The 14,041-nt window shown below is 40.1% G+C and overlaps 1 protein-coding gene across 1 annotated transcript; it reads right to left on the bottom strand.

Annotated features, from left to right (window-relative positions):
* Positions 1–2,355: 2,355 nt before the first annotated feature.
* LOC103720778 (probable galacturonosyltransferase-like 1) lies at positions 2,356–3,655 on the bottom strand. Its single transcript, XM_008810662.4, has one exon. It carries the CDS (start codon positions 3,493–3,495, stop codon positions 2,455–2,457), a length of 1,041 nt encoding a protein of 346 aa, XP_008808884.3. The 5' UTR covers positions 3,496–3,655; the 3' UTR covers positions 2,356–2,454.
* Positions 3,656–14,041: the final 10,386 nt, after the last annotated feature.

Genomic DNA, 14,041 nt, shown 5'->3' with positions numbered 1-14,041 from the left:
CCAAGACTTGGAGCACGGAATTACAGAGTAGACGTTGACTACAAAAAAATCAGGCATTATCGATGCTTTTTATTGTATATACCCATAATTAAAAGCGTCGTTAGTTTTATTACCGATATTTTATATAGCGTCACAAAAGCATTGGCAATATGAGCGTCAAAAAAAAAAATATTTGCTAACGGTTTGAAAAGCATCGCTAACTGCTGACGTTTATAAACGTCGTTATAATTATTTTTTAAAAAAAATATTTAAAATGATTTGAAAACTCGATATACATGTATATGCTAAATACGTGCAATTTTATATTTAAGTACATCTACGTTTAAATAAATATTGAACGTAATCTCAAAATTTTGAATTGTATATGATAATAAACCAAAAATTATCTCCTTCGGAGTCCTATCTAACATTGCCTAAAATACTAATCATCACGGACGAAATAGTAATAAAAGTTACCCTAAAAAATTAGGGGGAAATAATGTTTTTTGGCTGCCTCTGATGTACTTTTTTTATCCAACCAGAAAACACTTGACATAAATTGGATACAGAATATTGGATCTAAGCATTCCAAAAAGCTAATAAGAAATGTTGTCTTTAGGTGCTTCCGTTGATAGCAGGCAAGTCTAAACATCCAAGAAGAAAATAGAACTCGAACCCTAAAATAGAACACTAAAACCAAATAATAAAAGAAGAAAATAAAGCTCTAGGCAAGAAATCAAACAAGAACTCGAATCCAAAATCGAACAAGAATCAAACAAGAACTCGTCAGATCGCTGGCAAAGAGAAAGGTGCCTCACCAACCAGAACGTAGATCTGGTGCTTATGCTGCAAGTCCAGGCGCACCCAACGAAGGGATCCATCGGCGTCAGCCACGATTTTGATCTGGCAATCGATGCCTGAGAGAGAGAGAGAGAGAGAGAGAGAGCACCTACAGACCGGATGTTGCTCTTGATCTCATTCATCCGACGAACAAGCTTATTGCACTCTGTGATTTTGATGTCGAGCTCTCGCGTAGTCGTAAGAAGGAGCTCCCATTGCTTCCGTAGCTCGGAAAGGATTTCAAGGTTGCGGACCATGAAACTCTACATTCCTATGGCTTGTTCGACTCTGTCACGATCATCGCCTCTAAGATAGGGAGCTGGTCGTGGAGAAACTACGGTGAGATGACGGTGATGATCTTGACAGACTTGCATGCAACCACAGCACAGCAGTCCTCCTGATCCTTGATCAAGAAAGGCGGTGGGTCCGAAGGGGTTGGCGGAGCTCGCTCGGGGGATTGAGTCGGTCGGTCAGTGCCGGAGAGAAAAAGGGGGCTAAAATGATCAGGATGTTAGGGCTTAGGTCAGGGATTGGGGTTTTGTAGGTGTGGGATTTGGCCTCTAACGATGCTTATAACTGTCGCCTTAGGTCTCTTCCTAGGCTTCCGATAATGCTTATAAGCATCGTCTTAGGTTAGTGTTTAGACGAAGTTAAAAGGGGGTTAGTGCGTAGGATTCCAACGATGCCTTTAAGCATCGTCTGGCCTAAATCTTAGCAGTCCTTGGCTTCCGACAACATTTATAAGTGTCGTCTTACTATTTTCTTTCAACGACACTAATTAGCATCGTCTTAGTTTAATTCTTACCAATGCTATTTAGAAGTGTCGGCAAATTTTGGCGTCGGAAACAAATTACCGATGCTTTTATCTAGCGTCAGCATTTCTCCATTTTTCTATAGTGGTTGAATATATTTTGAGCAGTATGAATCCGAAGAAAAGAAAAAATATCAAACGGCTTGAAAATCATGATTAAAGGCAAACATTGATTACTAATGATGCCATACTACTTAAATTTCAAAATGTTCAAATAGAATTTATGGTAATATTATTATAACCATTTTTTCATGGCCTGATTCACAAGCCTCTTATATTATCAAATAAGAGGCAACAGCAGCAGCTACTTATCTTCCATTCATACATCAGTCCTCATTATTCTAAGATCAAAGACAACCCAACCAGAATCTCCAGCAAGCAAAGCACCATCTTTTTATTTTCATAATACTAGTCTTCTCCCTTTATACCCGCTTAAGTATACAATTTCTGCATGGCATTGTTAGCGTAACACAAGAAGCTATCCCTCCAAAATGTCAAAACAAAGAAAAAAGACAAATTCCAAATGCAGTAATTCCTTCCACCCATATCTACACCACCCCTACCTTTCATACATACATATATATATATATATATATATATACACATATATATATATATATATATATATATATATATATATATATATATATATGTTTCTTGGAATACCAACTAACATCCAAACGAGATGCGACCTTTGCTCCCGGCCATCACTTTTTACACCTCACATAGCAACAATAGAAAAAGTAAAAAGCTAAAAAGGTTAAAAAGAAAATATCGGATCTGGATCTAGTGGAGCGGATCCGGGTCGTTGTGGAGGAGCAGCTTCAGCAGTCCTCGATGGAGAAGGGGGTGCGGAGGAGGTCATAGGGAGCCCAGAGAGCATCAAGCGGGCAGGGCCGCCCGGCGTCCAGCCGAGCCCAAGGCTTCCCTTTGCCGCTCCAATGGAGGAGGCTAACCCGACCCGGGTGGAGATCCCGGCACAATCCCCGGAAGTTGTCCCCCCCGAGCCCGTGCTGGTTCCACCGGTGCTCCACCGCCGCGATCCGACCCGCAAACACCAAGAGGAACGGCGGCAGGGACCCCAGCTGGTAGATCCGCATCCGCTTCTGGAGCTCCATCCACTCCTCTATCCTCTCCGTGTATCTTCCTTCCCTCCACCGCCCCAAATCCATCACCATCACGCCGGTGTTAAAATAGCAAGCCTTTCGGCCTTCAAACGCCATGGAGAGCGCCGGGTTGGACCAGAAAGTCGGGGTAAAATACGAGGTAAAATTCGCGTTGCAGTACTCGGGCGCCGCGAGGGCGATGCCGTCGGGGATCGGGGTGGAGGCAAGAGCGACGATGTCGTCGACAAGGATGAGGTCGGAGTCGAGGTACACAACGCGGCGGGCGCAGTCGGGGAGCAAACGCGAGAGGTACGACCGCGCGTAGTTGAGCGGACGGTCCAAGGCTTCGCGGATCGACGTCGATATGAGACCCGAGACATGGGAGTCGTCGAAGGGGTAGATCCGGAAGGAGAGGGAGGGGAAGGAGGTGGCGATGGTGGCGTTGAGGTAGGCGATGGACGAGGAGGCGACCAGGTGGAACTGGACGGATTGGGGGCAGGAGGTGTGCTGGAGGACGGAGAGGATGGCGGCCAGGGACCCTCGGAGGTACGCGACGTCGAGTGTCATAGCGACGTGGACCATCGCCGACGGCGAGCAGACAGCGGCGGAGGAGGGCGGAAGCGGCGGGGGGCAGCCCGGCGAGTTGTAGAACTGGGGGGCCTCCCGGAATCTCGGCGCCTCATCTCTGCCGGCCTCCGCGGCGGCGGAGTACGATAAGACTAGGAGAACGGCGACGAGGGGGTGTACCGATCGATGCATCGGTGTGGCGAAAGAGATCGCGCGAGCCTCGGCTACGACGTGGGAAATGGGGAGAAGAGAGTAAGCGTGACTGCATATATATGCACACAGATATGGAAACAGAGGAGGAGGACGACAAACTTTGGAAATATTTTGGTGGGAGGTGCGTGAAGATTGGCGACGAGTAATGCGGGATTGATGGGAATGGACGGTTGGATGGGGACGGTGATGGGAAAGCATTAACCCAACGGCATGGTTTATTATTTCTTTTTTTTTACTTCGGATATTACCGTGAGAATAAAATAAATTTTTATTAGCTTTGGGTTGACGGATGGGAAGGCCGGGGGAAAGCCGCCCGTTTTGAGCCCCTTACCGGAATGTAGAATTACGGTAATGCCCTCGATTGGTGTACTGAACCGTACGCGGTGGAGGGGCATGGAGGTCCAAACGGGAAAGGTTGCGGGGGATCGGAAATGTGGGGCCCGTGGGAACGTGCCGCGTTGCGATTTTATTCGCCGCGTTGTCCGCGCTTTCCGACACGTGCGGCTGGCACGCGGAAAGACCGATCGCGCGACAACTTTCGAGTTCCCCGCTTAAAATTACCAGTTCCGCCTGAGTAGAGAATTTAAGCGGTCCATATATAGTAGCTCATGATTTAACCTAACATCCTCCAATTATTCTTAAATTATAATAAATAATACGTTGAATAGATTATAATTTGTCTATATATATAAATATAATATGTGTTTTAATAAAGAATGATGCATCTTAATTCTAGATTTTTAGATGTACATGTCCGAGCCTAACAGCAAAGATTAGTTCGGAATATAAAGGTTAAGGAAACATTGGTTTTCCAGTTGTTTAATTTTAAATAACCCTTTAAACTACATGGTAATAGGTAGCTTTGTTTTAGCTCTAAAGTAATCGAGACAGGACGGGTTTAACTTGAGTTTTGTTCGAATGTCAACTTTACTACTATTTTTTTGGGAAAAAAATCCTCTCTTTCTACAATGAACTAATGTCCATTACTGTAGTTATTTCTTTTTTATAACAATGAAGTAAATCCTTTCCCACTTCTCTTATTTCGTTTCACTATATATCTTTAGAGGGTGGATGGGGGTTGTGGTGTCGGCATCCCAATGTGACACACCACCTTTACCTCCTTTAATTCATCATGAAGCAAAAAGGTTCCGCTCTTCAGCACACTCATATTTCTACTCATTATATTTTCAATCTAGGTAGGTAGCAAATATTGTATACAATTTTATGTTCTATTTTAGCTGGGAAGACCACATCTTACCGTTGGTGCATCCTTCTCACCAGTCCGAGCTTTCTTTCTTGTTTTGGTGCCCGTTCTTTCTCAGGGAAAAGAGTTGGTGTGAATGGGTTGCTTGACTTTCGTGAAACCTCTTTAGCTATTCCAAGTCCTGAAGTTAGAGCAGGTGGATGCTTGTGTTCTTCCTTTCGGGTGTGTGGGTTCTCTTTTAGCAGAGGCTTTCACTTTGGCGGTGTCGGTCCCTCTCTCAATGATTTAATGAAGCTCATATATCCTGTTCATTTCCAAAGCTATCATCCTAATGGTCATAAGTTATGTTACGGCAAAGTTCTATGCTAGGTTTAATTTAGTTCATGCCCTATTGATCTACCATAATATCCTCTTTGCTTCCTTGCATGCATTTCATGAACGCTAGCTTGCCACGTTGATGGATGTATGGCAATTCTGAAGTCTTCGGTCCCAATAATGATGGTTCTTGACACCTTTTGTTAAATAAATAATATAGTTTATTTGAAATTTTTTCTAAAGAACCAGAACAGGTGGAAGCCTGGCCAACTACTAGAGTGAGGATGGAGTTCAACCCAGATCTCTTTAATTAACATGAGATGTTGCCACCTCAAGCATTTTGCACCAGCATTTTGGTGCAGAAGTGTCGGATTAAGATATACGTCATTGTTAAACTAGACTTTGTTCATTGTGAGGTTAAGATTTACATCCAAAATATCCTGGTTTAAGAATTATTCTACAAGAATCTAAGCTGATAGCTAATCAAAATAAAGCTATGCTTAGTTCACAAGATTGTCGTGATCACTAAATATCTGTGTTAGCTTTATGAATGGCTTAGATCGACAAAGTTTTCCTAGCACCTGATGCTAGTAAAAGTTCCCCAATGATTAATGTTGCAAGTCTAAAGATGGGGATGGTCTAGCTTATAAATGAAGAACTTCTGCATATCTTAAGGCTACTAATATTGAGATTCATTGCCAAGTCTTAATCCTATTAGGAGTTTTAGGTTATTAATTTTAATAACTTTAGAATTCTATTCCTAGTTTTATTCTACTTAATTATTCTTTATAGAGTAGTTATCTTTATTTAAAAGGATCTTTGGTGTCTCTTTTAATATGGCATGAGAAAAGAGAGAGAAGAAGAGAGTGAGAGTTATCCTTTCTGGTGACGAGTGAGAGAGAGCCTTTCTGTATGGTTCAATTTCAATAATTAAATATTTTTTCTCTCTCCTAATTATTTTTCCTTCAGTATTTCTTTTTTTTTTTTGTGTTTGTTATAGATTTTGGATTGGCACGATCGATCTACTCCGCATAGTATGTTGTTCTACTACTAATGCCCATCTTTAATTGAATGGCATGCATTATTGGCCAATAAAACTTGCTTTGGTGTAAAGTCGACATGCTCTTCAATAATTGAAGTTTAGTTCCTTGATCGCACTCCCTTTTCTTTTCTAGATGTGATATGCTATTCCACGCTGCTAAGATAGTTTTTCTTATGCTAGGTCTAAAGAAATGCTAGGCAGCATTAGATCACGACAAACTTCCCCTCACCTCTCACTCAAATTGAATATATTTGCATGCCAAGTGTTGAGAGTCCCATTTAAGGTTTTTAGTCCCACATGGAACAATTAATGAGAGGTAGATGGATTCATATAAATAACTAAGCAAAAAGGATTTATATAGATAATTGGGTCCAAAACTTAATGGTTTAAGCTTTAAAGTCGAATTGCTCTCCAATTTCTATATCAAGGCCTTTTTATGGTTGCTTTTGAATGTCTGGTATTTGCAGCAAGTGGCTTCGATGTAGCAGGATACTGAGTTTAAGCATGGGCCCGGGCATAGTTCTTAGAAGAGCAAATTCTTGTAGGGGTGCAATAAAAACATGGCTTGTGGAGAGCCAGTGATTCTTGGACTTGAGTGATCATATATTATACTGTAAGTGTGGCTCTTGGAAATGTGACTCCTACTTCTACTATGAGGACCAGCAAAAAATTCTACAACTCAAGTGTGAGCATGGGTGGAGGAAAAATAAAAAAAAGAAAGAGAAGAGAGAGATGGAGGAGAGATAGAGAAGGAAATTATTTTTCTTGGAGTTTTATCTAGGTCTAGAGTACATCTCAGCAATCATTGGTAATGTGCTTCTCTTTTTTTTTGCTAAAGGGTAATGTGCTTCTTCGGTGCTAGATTTCTAGGAAAAGCCGTTCTTCAATTGATATTTCTTGTATTTTCTCTAGATTGTCATTAATTTGTTTATTATATTAGATCCTTTCCTCTCCTGATGGACATAATATGGATTTTGGATTAACCATGATAAATCTTAGTGTGACATGTTTGTTTTATTTTTATATATTTTATTCAACATTTATGAAGTTTCAAGCTTTTAAGTTGAATTAAGTTCTAACTTTTAAAGCCTTTCTCTTGTTGGTCTCAAGCTGCCCCTTCTCTTAAACACCAGAGATCAAAAGTTATATTTCAATATATTATCAATAATTCACCTAATTTTTTCACCAAAATTTCTTTAAGAAGATCCAGCATTGTTTGTCGGCAAGACCCGTCCGCACATATAAATGGTATTAAGTGATTTAACCAGAGAATTTCATTAAAAAATAAACCTCAAAGGCTCCAATCTTATTGTATACAGTATGTATTCACAAGAACAAAAATCATATGGAGCGAGCACTATAGAATATCATATGGGGCGAGATTTCTATTTTGTTATGTTTTTTTTTTCTAATGCCCATCTTAAAGAGAACTTGTACTAACGAAGTTCGTTAATTTCATAACTTTTAAAAAAATAAATAAAAAAATTACACGTGCCAAGAGAGATTGTCCACAAAGAGAGACCATATGCATTCTTTTTCTTTCTAATCAAGCCTCTATGTCTATCATCTTAGTTATCAAGTTTTCTATCATATCTGTGAGGTCTTCCTTCTCCTTCCGAGTCCCTTTCTCCTCTTTCAAATCCATCTCCCTTAGGATCTTTGCACCTAAGAGTTCATGAAATCTAAGGAATAATATATATAAAAATTCTTATGTTAGATAAAACTAAAAAACTATGTGCCAGTACTGGTAAACATTATATTTTGAAAACTATATATCGATTTACCTATATATGTGTATTGGCTTTCTAGATGATAAATTTGTTTGGTCTGTATCATCTGATCATGTAATATATACTGGTAAAAAGTATGTTCTGAAAACTGTATATTGATTTATCTAGAGGTATGTATTAGATCAGTGCTGAGTATGTATCAAATAAGCTTAGAGTATGTATTAGAAAGTAGATAAGTATGTATCACCAATCTTGTAGTATGTACTAGTGAACATGATATTCTAAAAATTGCATCAATTTGTTTGGAGGTGTGTATTAGATTACTAAATGACTAATTTGCTAAATGTGCATCATTTGGTCATGTATTGTGTACTGGTGAATACCATATTTTAAAAACTATGTATTGATATACCTAAATGTGTGTATTGGCAGATTAATGATTAATTTGCTTGCCATGTATTACTTGGCCGTATAGTATGTACCAATAAAAAAAAGCATATTTTGAAAATGAGGAAGAAAAAGGATACCATACACGATTTCTTTTTTCTTATTATTATTTATTTTTAATCATGGGACTGATGACTCCGTTAGTAGAAAGAATCCATGACTTTTAAGTTTCTCCTTCAAAATTGGCACTAGATAAAATATGGTAAAATAGGTAGCTCGCTCTATATTTTTTTTCCTTATGCCGGGCCCATATAATTTTTGTTTTACTCACAATAACAAGCGTGTGTTTGTTCTTTTTAATTTGACGTAAAGCAAATAAAGGTTTTTTTGCTTAGGAAAAGGAAAGAGGGGGTGAGGAGAACCTCACCCGCGTAGCAACTCCCACTAAGCCCCCTCTCCATTGAAAAATGTTCGACACGGACATACAAGTTTTACTCATATCCTCTCCATCCGTGAGGGAGCCCCACCAACGTGGCAGCCCCTTCCACGTGTGAGTAGGTCACACCAGTACTACCTAAGTACCGACAGACTAGATGACGACTCCACCGGGCAAACCAGGTGGGGACACCCGCGCATTTCGAACCTGGGCCACTCCGGTGGAATCTTAGCCCCATTCTAACCGTGCTACCACCTCGGTGGTAATAATAAAGGCTGTCCGAACTTGGGTCTAGTTGGCACCTCCTTGGACAACATGCAGAAAATCAGGTAAATTCAAATACCAATCTTGGCATTCCTACGGTATTCTTTTTTTAAAAAAAAATCATAATTTATGAAACGTAATCTATATTTTTAATATAATCCGCGAGGCAAAAATCCAGCACGGACCGACATGGATCCTCATCTGCCACGTGAACCACGCCGGCGGCCATGACCCCTGGCACCGGCGATCCCCACGTGTGAGAGTCTCGAGGATCAAAAGCTCCGGCCCATCCCTGGAACACCAGTATACGGTGGCTTGACAGGTGTTGAGCATGTGCGGTGCTTTGCATACATCCCACGTGCGTATCATGTATCGGCACGTGGCAGTCATCTATTCGCGGTGTACTTTGTGACAAAGGCGGGACGAGGTACCTGATCGACGGGAAGCGCTCTGATTGGGATTTCGAAAGTACGGCGGCGACTAATGCGTCAGCGGATCCGACACCCACACCCAGCGAATCTTAAAGCCAAGTATAAGGTCAGAAATGTGGACTGGGGAGTAAGAGAACAAGACCCGCTAGTCTTCAAACAGGTCAGTTCAAGTCGGCCATGATTCACATTACTGTGGACTAGGGAGTAAGAGAATAAGACCCGCTAGTCTTCCCACAGGTCAGTCCAAGTCGCCATGATTCACATTTTTCTTACTCTGATAACTAAAATTTTCCTACATAGAGTATATGATTCAACTTATAATTTATTTATAACTTTCATTTGCCGACATATCTTAAATGTTTTCTAAGAGCCCCTTGGGTGTTTTGCTCCTGATTCAGATTAACTAAATTTCAGACTGACAAGAATAAATATGTTGGAATACGTTCGGGCAAGATATGTTAAAATAGGATTGGGCAAGATATACGTAGAGCTCCAAGCTAGATTTAGCATAGCGCTTGATCGTGGAATAAATTTTGAGGGAACAAGGAATGGCTTTCCGGCTACCGTAGAGGGTATAGAACTTATTCCACCAGTTTATGGCATTTTATTGGTGAAATAAGTTTGAGGGAATATCTTGGCATGATGTTATTTAGTTGGTTGAAGGGAATAAAGGGATGTAACTATGTGGCAGGCTCCTGATCTTTAAAGCAACATTTGCTTGGGGAATAAAAACGGCATAAGACTTGGAATAAATTTGTTTCTACTATGCGATCATTATTCCAAAAGCAACTTGTCATAAACTTTCTCTACATCTATAATTCATACCAGCTTCTTATTTTTTTTTAATAAAAAAGTTTCATGCAAAAGTTATTCCAAAAGTTATAATCAAATGAAAATTGGAATAACTCATGTGACATAATTCTTCCTAAATTTTTATAGGCATCATTTTTGTTATTCCCATTTTTCTTATTGTCGAACTAAATGCAGCCTTTGGATTTAGCACCGGTCTAACTTTTCAGTACATAAAAAATGAACTTACCACTCAATAAAATAGGCATCAAATGAATTGTTACAGTCATATTATTCATTCATGGAGCATTGATCTTGAGACTTGGGAATTGGAATGAGCTGTTGAGACAGAGAAGCAATCACCAATCCAGCAAACACAGGAAGTTAGCTAACTGAGCAGAATGTTCTGAATAGCAAAGTGCTTACAGTATTGTTTTTCAATGTCGATAGACACAGTGTTTAATTCCTAACTTTTGAACTGGATTCTGCTATGAAGCTGGAGAAATACAAGATTCTGAAGCAAGAGACCCTTCCTATACATTTGGTGAAAAATGATCTTCTTGATATCACAGAATGAGCGGATTTGTTGACTGACAGAACTTGGATATATAGTTCAGGATTATTTTAGTTGGCTTAGGTTTCAATACTCCACTGCACACACACAAAAAAAAAAGCAAGTGGAGAAAAGGGACACTTGCTCATCCAAGCCTACCAAAAGCTTCCTTCCTGTCATCCTTATATATTTATATCAAAGATTTTAGGCCATTAATTTAATATATTGCATGAGTACTTATCAAAAGATTTCTATGGGCTTGAAACCTAAGGCCCTTAAAATAATTATTTATAAATATGTAAAAGAAGGGAAATCAATGTATATTATTAAGACTGCCTAGCAAAACCAATGGAATGAACAGATGTGTCTGCCAACCTTCTACTAAAATCCAGAAAACTTGTTTTCATGAAATAGTGCCAATGACACAGCAATAGGGTCAACTTCTAAAGTCTTGGTTGGCAGTTCAAGGCCGGCATGTCTTTTATTGGTAACTAGATCTGAAACCAAGCCTCCTTGGTCTACGTTTCTTCCCACAAAAAAAGATCTTATCCCTGTCCTCTTCTTCCTCTTGCTCCTCAGGCAATAAATTAGGAGCAAATTATTAGTGTTGCTTTCTTTCTTAGCCCCCAATATATCAAGTTCGTTTGTCTGCTTTCTTGTAACAATTGACTCTAGTAGCATTTCTTTCATTTAACAATTTTTCCTATAACTAATAAAGAAAAGGCACATTCTCAAACCTAATGAACTATAGGTGAGAGCAAGTCTACCTTTGTTAATAAACTGATCTGCAAATTAAAAAAATCCACTGTCCAACCCAGACTTCATCAATGTCAAGAAAACTCTCGACCAGTCAAACATCTAAACCAGGGAATGGTTGGACAGAAAGAGTCCACGCATATGGATGAATCAATGGTCTGCGCTTGGAATAGTGACCATTAATAATAGAAACAAGTAATTACACGAGGACAAGGAAAATGATCGATGGAAGGGGGATGGAGAGAAGCACAAGGAAATGGAGATCATACTAAATTAAAGGCATAAATCGATATTTTGTGTTGTGAAGAATAAGAAACAATCTATTTAAGGTTTTCTACCTACAAGTAATACCAAAAAAGTCTAGTGCATAATTTTAGGCATTATACGGCATAAAGCTCACAAAAGGTTTGGGGCAAGTGAAACACATAAATGAATTATAGCCAGCACAGTTGGACGGATCCCTTGAAAGAAGCACCGAGATGACAGAGACTAACCAACTAACCATAGCCATCGATCTTATCCCAACTTTCTTTGGGTCAGCTTTAACCATCCAGGACATAGACGACCAAGATGGCAAGGGAAAGTATAAGCTTATTGTAATACAAATTGGTGCCAATAAAGATATATAGGGGTTTATTCACAATAATGAACCTTGAAATCAAATAATTTAGTTTCCAAAATGTGTTCTCTTTATTTTGTAGTGGAGGAGTTATAATTAAAGCAATTTGGAGGTTTCAAAGTCGAAGGTGTTGCGGCCGAGAACTGGCTAGCCGTTGAAAGAGAGAGATGTTGGAGTGCACGGCGATAAGCTATTTTGGTCATGCAAGGCCACAAGTGGGATGGAGAGCTGTTGTTTGGATATTGGCCTACGGTTGAGCTCTGACCCGAAACAACAAAAATAAAGAAATCCTTTTGATGGAGTATGTTCGGTGGAAAAACCTCCGATGCTTAAGTCAGGACGATGCTCAGAGAATAGAAAAAGTTCTTAATAGTCTGTTGGAGCACACGGGCACTTACCTGTATGGCCCTCCGGGAGTGGATTATATAGACAGAGACGCAAGCCTGTTGGCTTAGAATTCGGACATATGGGTCGGCCGAGATTGATAGGCCCCCACACATTACGAGGGTTAGGCACGGGCGTTTTGCACAAGGATCACATCCTGCTAATTTAGCTAGCGTAATCTCAAAGGTCGTTTAAGATTTCGGCCGAGGCATCACCAACTATGGTAAATATTTAAATTTTCAATGTAAAATCAACCGTGCACACTATTGGGATGGTGGGCCTTAATTGGTAACCCAGAGGCTTCATAGCGAGTTTTGATTAGTTACCCTTTGTGTTAAGTTGCGATCGGTTCCGAGACCTATTACATGCAAGACAAGGCAGAGCCTACTTGACTTCAGATAGATCCCAATCCCAAGGTTTACAAGTCCATAAATCCTTTTCTGAAATGGGATAGCACAGCGCCCTTTGCAATGGAGGTTCCCACATAATAAATATTCGGAGGGAAGACAACTTGTAGCATGTAGGGCTCGTTTGGTTCGCGGGAAGTATTTTTCCTCCTAGGAATCTGATTCCTGGGAATCAGATTCCTAGGAAGAGGATACCTAGGAAAGTACTTTTGACATGTTTGGTTAACCATAGGAAAGTGACAAATTTCCAAAGTGCTTATGTTTGGATGTATAATTCCTATTATGCCCTTAATAAAAATTAGGTCTTTAATGCCTCTTTAATGCTTCTTTAATGCTGAAGGGTCTTTTTGGGAAAAAATAAAAAAGAAGTGATTCCCACCTCATGGGAAAGTAACTTTCCCATGTTTCTCATGGGAAAGACTTTCCCATGAAATGTGGGAATTATATTCCCATGGGAATACAACTTTTCCATCTCTCTTCTTTGAAAACTCCAACCAAACAAGAGGCATTTCATTACTTTTCCGTTGACCACACATTCCCCCCTCCTTTTCCTGCGAACCAAACGAGCCCGTAATAGTGAGAGGTGGAAGAGGCTAGACCTTCTGAAGCAGCTGCAGCAGGGCGTAGGTGCTTGCTACTGAGTTTCTAAATGCCATGCAAAAGGAAAAACATCAACCGAAATTGATTCGTACTAGGGCGGTACCTTAATTTTAGAGCTTATTATTATCCAGCAAGGTGATTCAGAGCTTCTCATTCTAGGAACACGAAAACGGTATTTCCATAATAGCAAGAGCCCCAAACATTAAACTATTTTTATTCTCCATCAGCCAGGACCCACCACTGTTGACTGATGGTACAAGTTCGATGCGCTGCACTCTTCTGCAATGGGCATTAAACTGTGAAATTTTCATAACGAATTAGTGCATGATATTAATAGCATAGATAAGGTAAGTAACCATAAACACCAAAAGCTGATATTTATTTGAATCTCTTGGCCATAGTCAAACTATACTAGTGTGAGGTACGTGGTACTCTTCGTGGTGTGGAAATCGCACAGGGTCATCGACCAAAACCACGGAGGGTCAAAATTGGCGACCGCGCTGGTCTCTTGGTCCTTCCCTGAGCCCCGTCAGAAGTCCATTCTCCCATTCTCAAGTCCCGAGGTTAGAGATAATTCTACGGACTCAAAAAATAATATATATATATAT

The sequence above is a fragment of the Phoenix dactylifera genome, chromosome 16 (genome assembly GCF_009389715.1).
Source record: "Phoenix dactylifera cultivar Barhee BC4 chromosome 16, palm_55x_up_171113_PBpolish2nd_filt_p, whole genome shotgun sequence".
NCBI classification, from domain to species: Eukaryota; Viridiplantae; Streptophyta; class Magnoliopsida; order Arecales; family Arecaceae; genus Phoenix; species Phoenix dactylifera.
The sequence above is the reverse complement of the archived record's forward strand: the minus strand, read 5'-3'. Positions and strand labels throughout refer to the sequence as shown.

What these genes read in the sequence shown, in the direction of transcription:
- LOC103720778 (XM_008810662.4), bottom strand. Translation starts at nt 3,495, where the DNA reads ATGCATCGATCGGTACACCCCCTCGTCGCCGTTCTCCTAGTCTTATCG.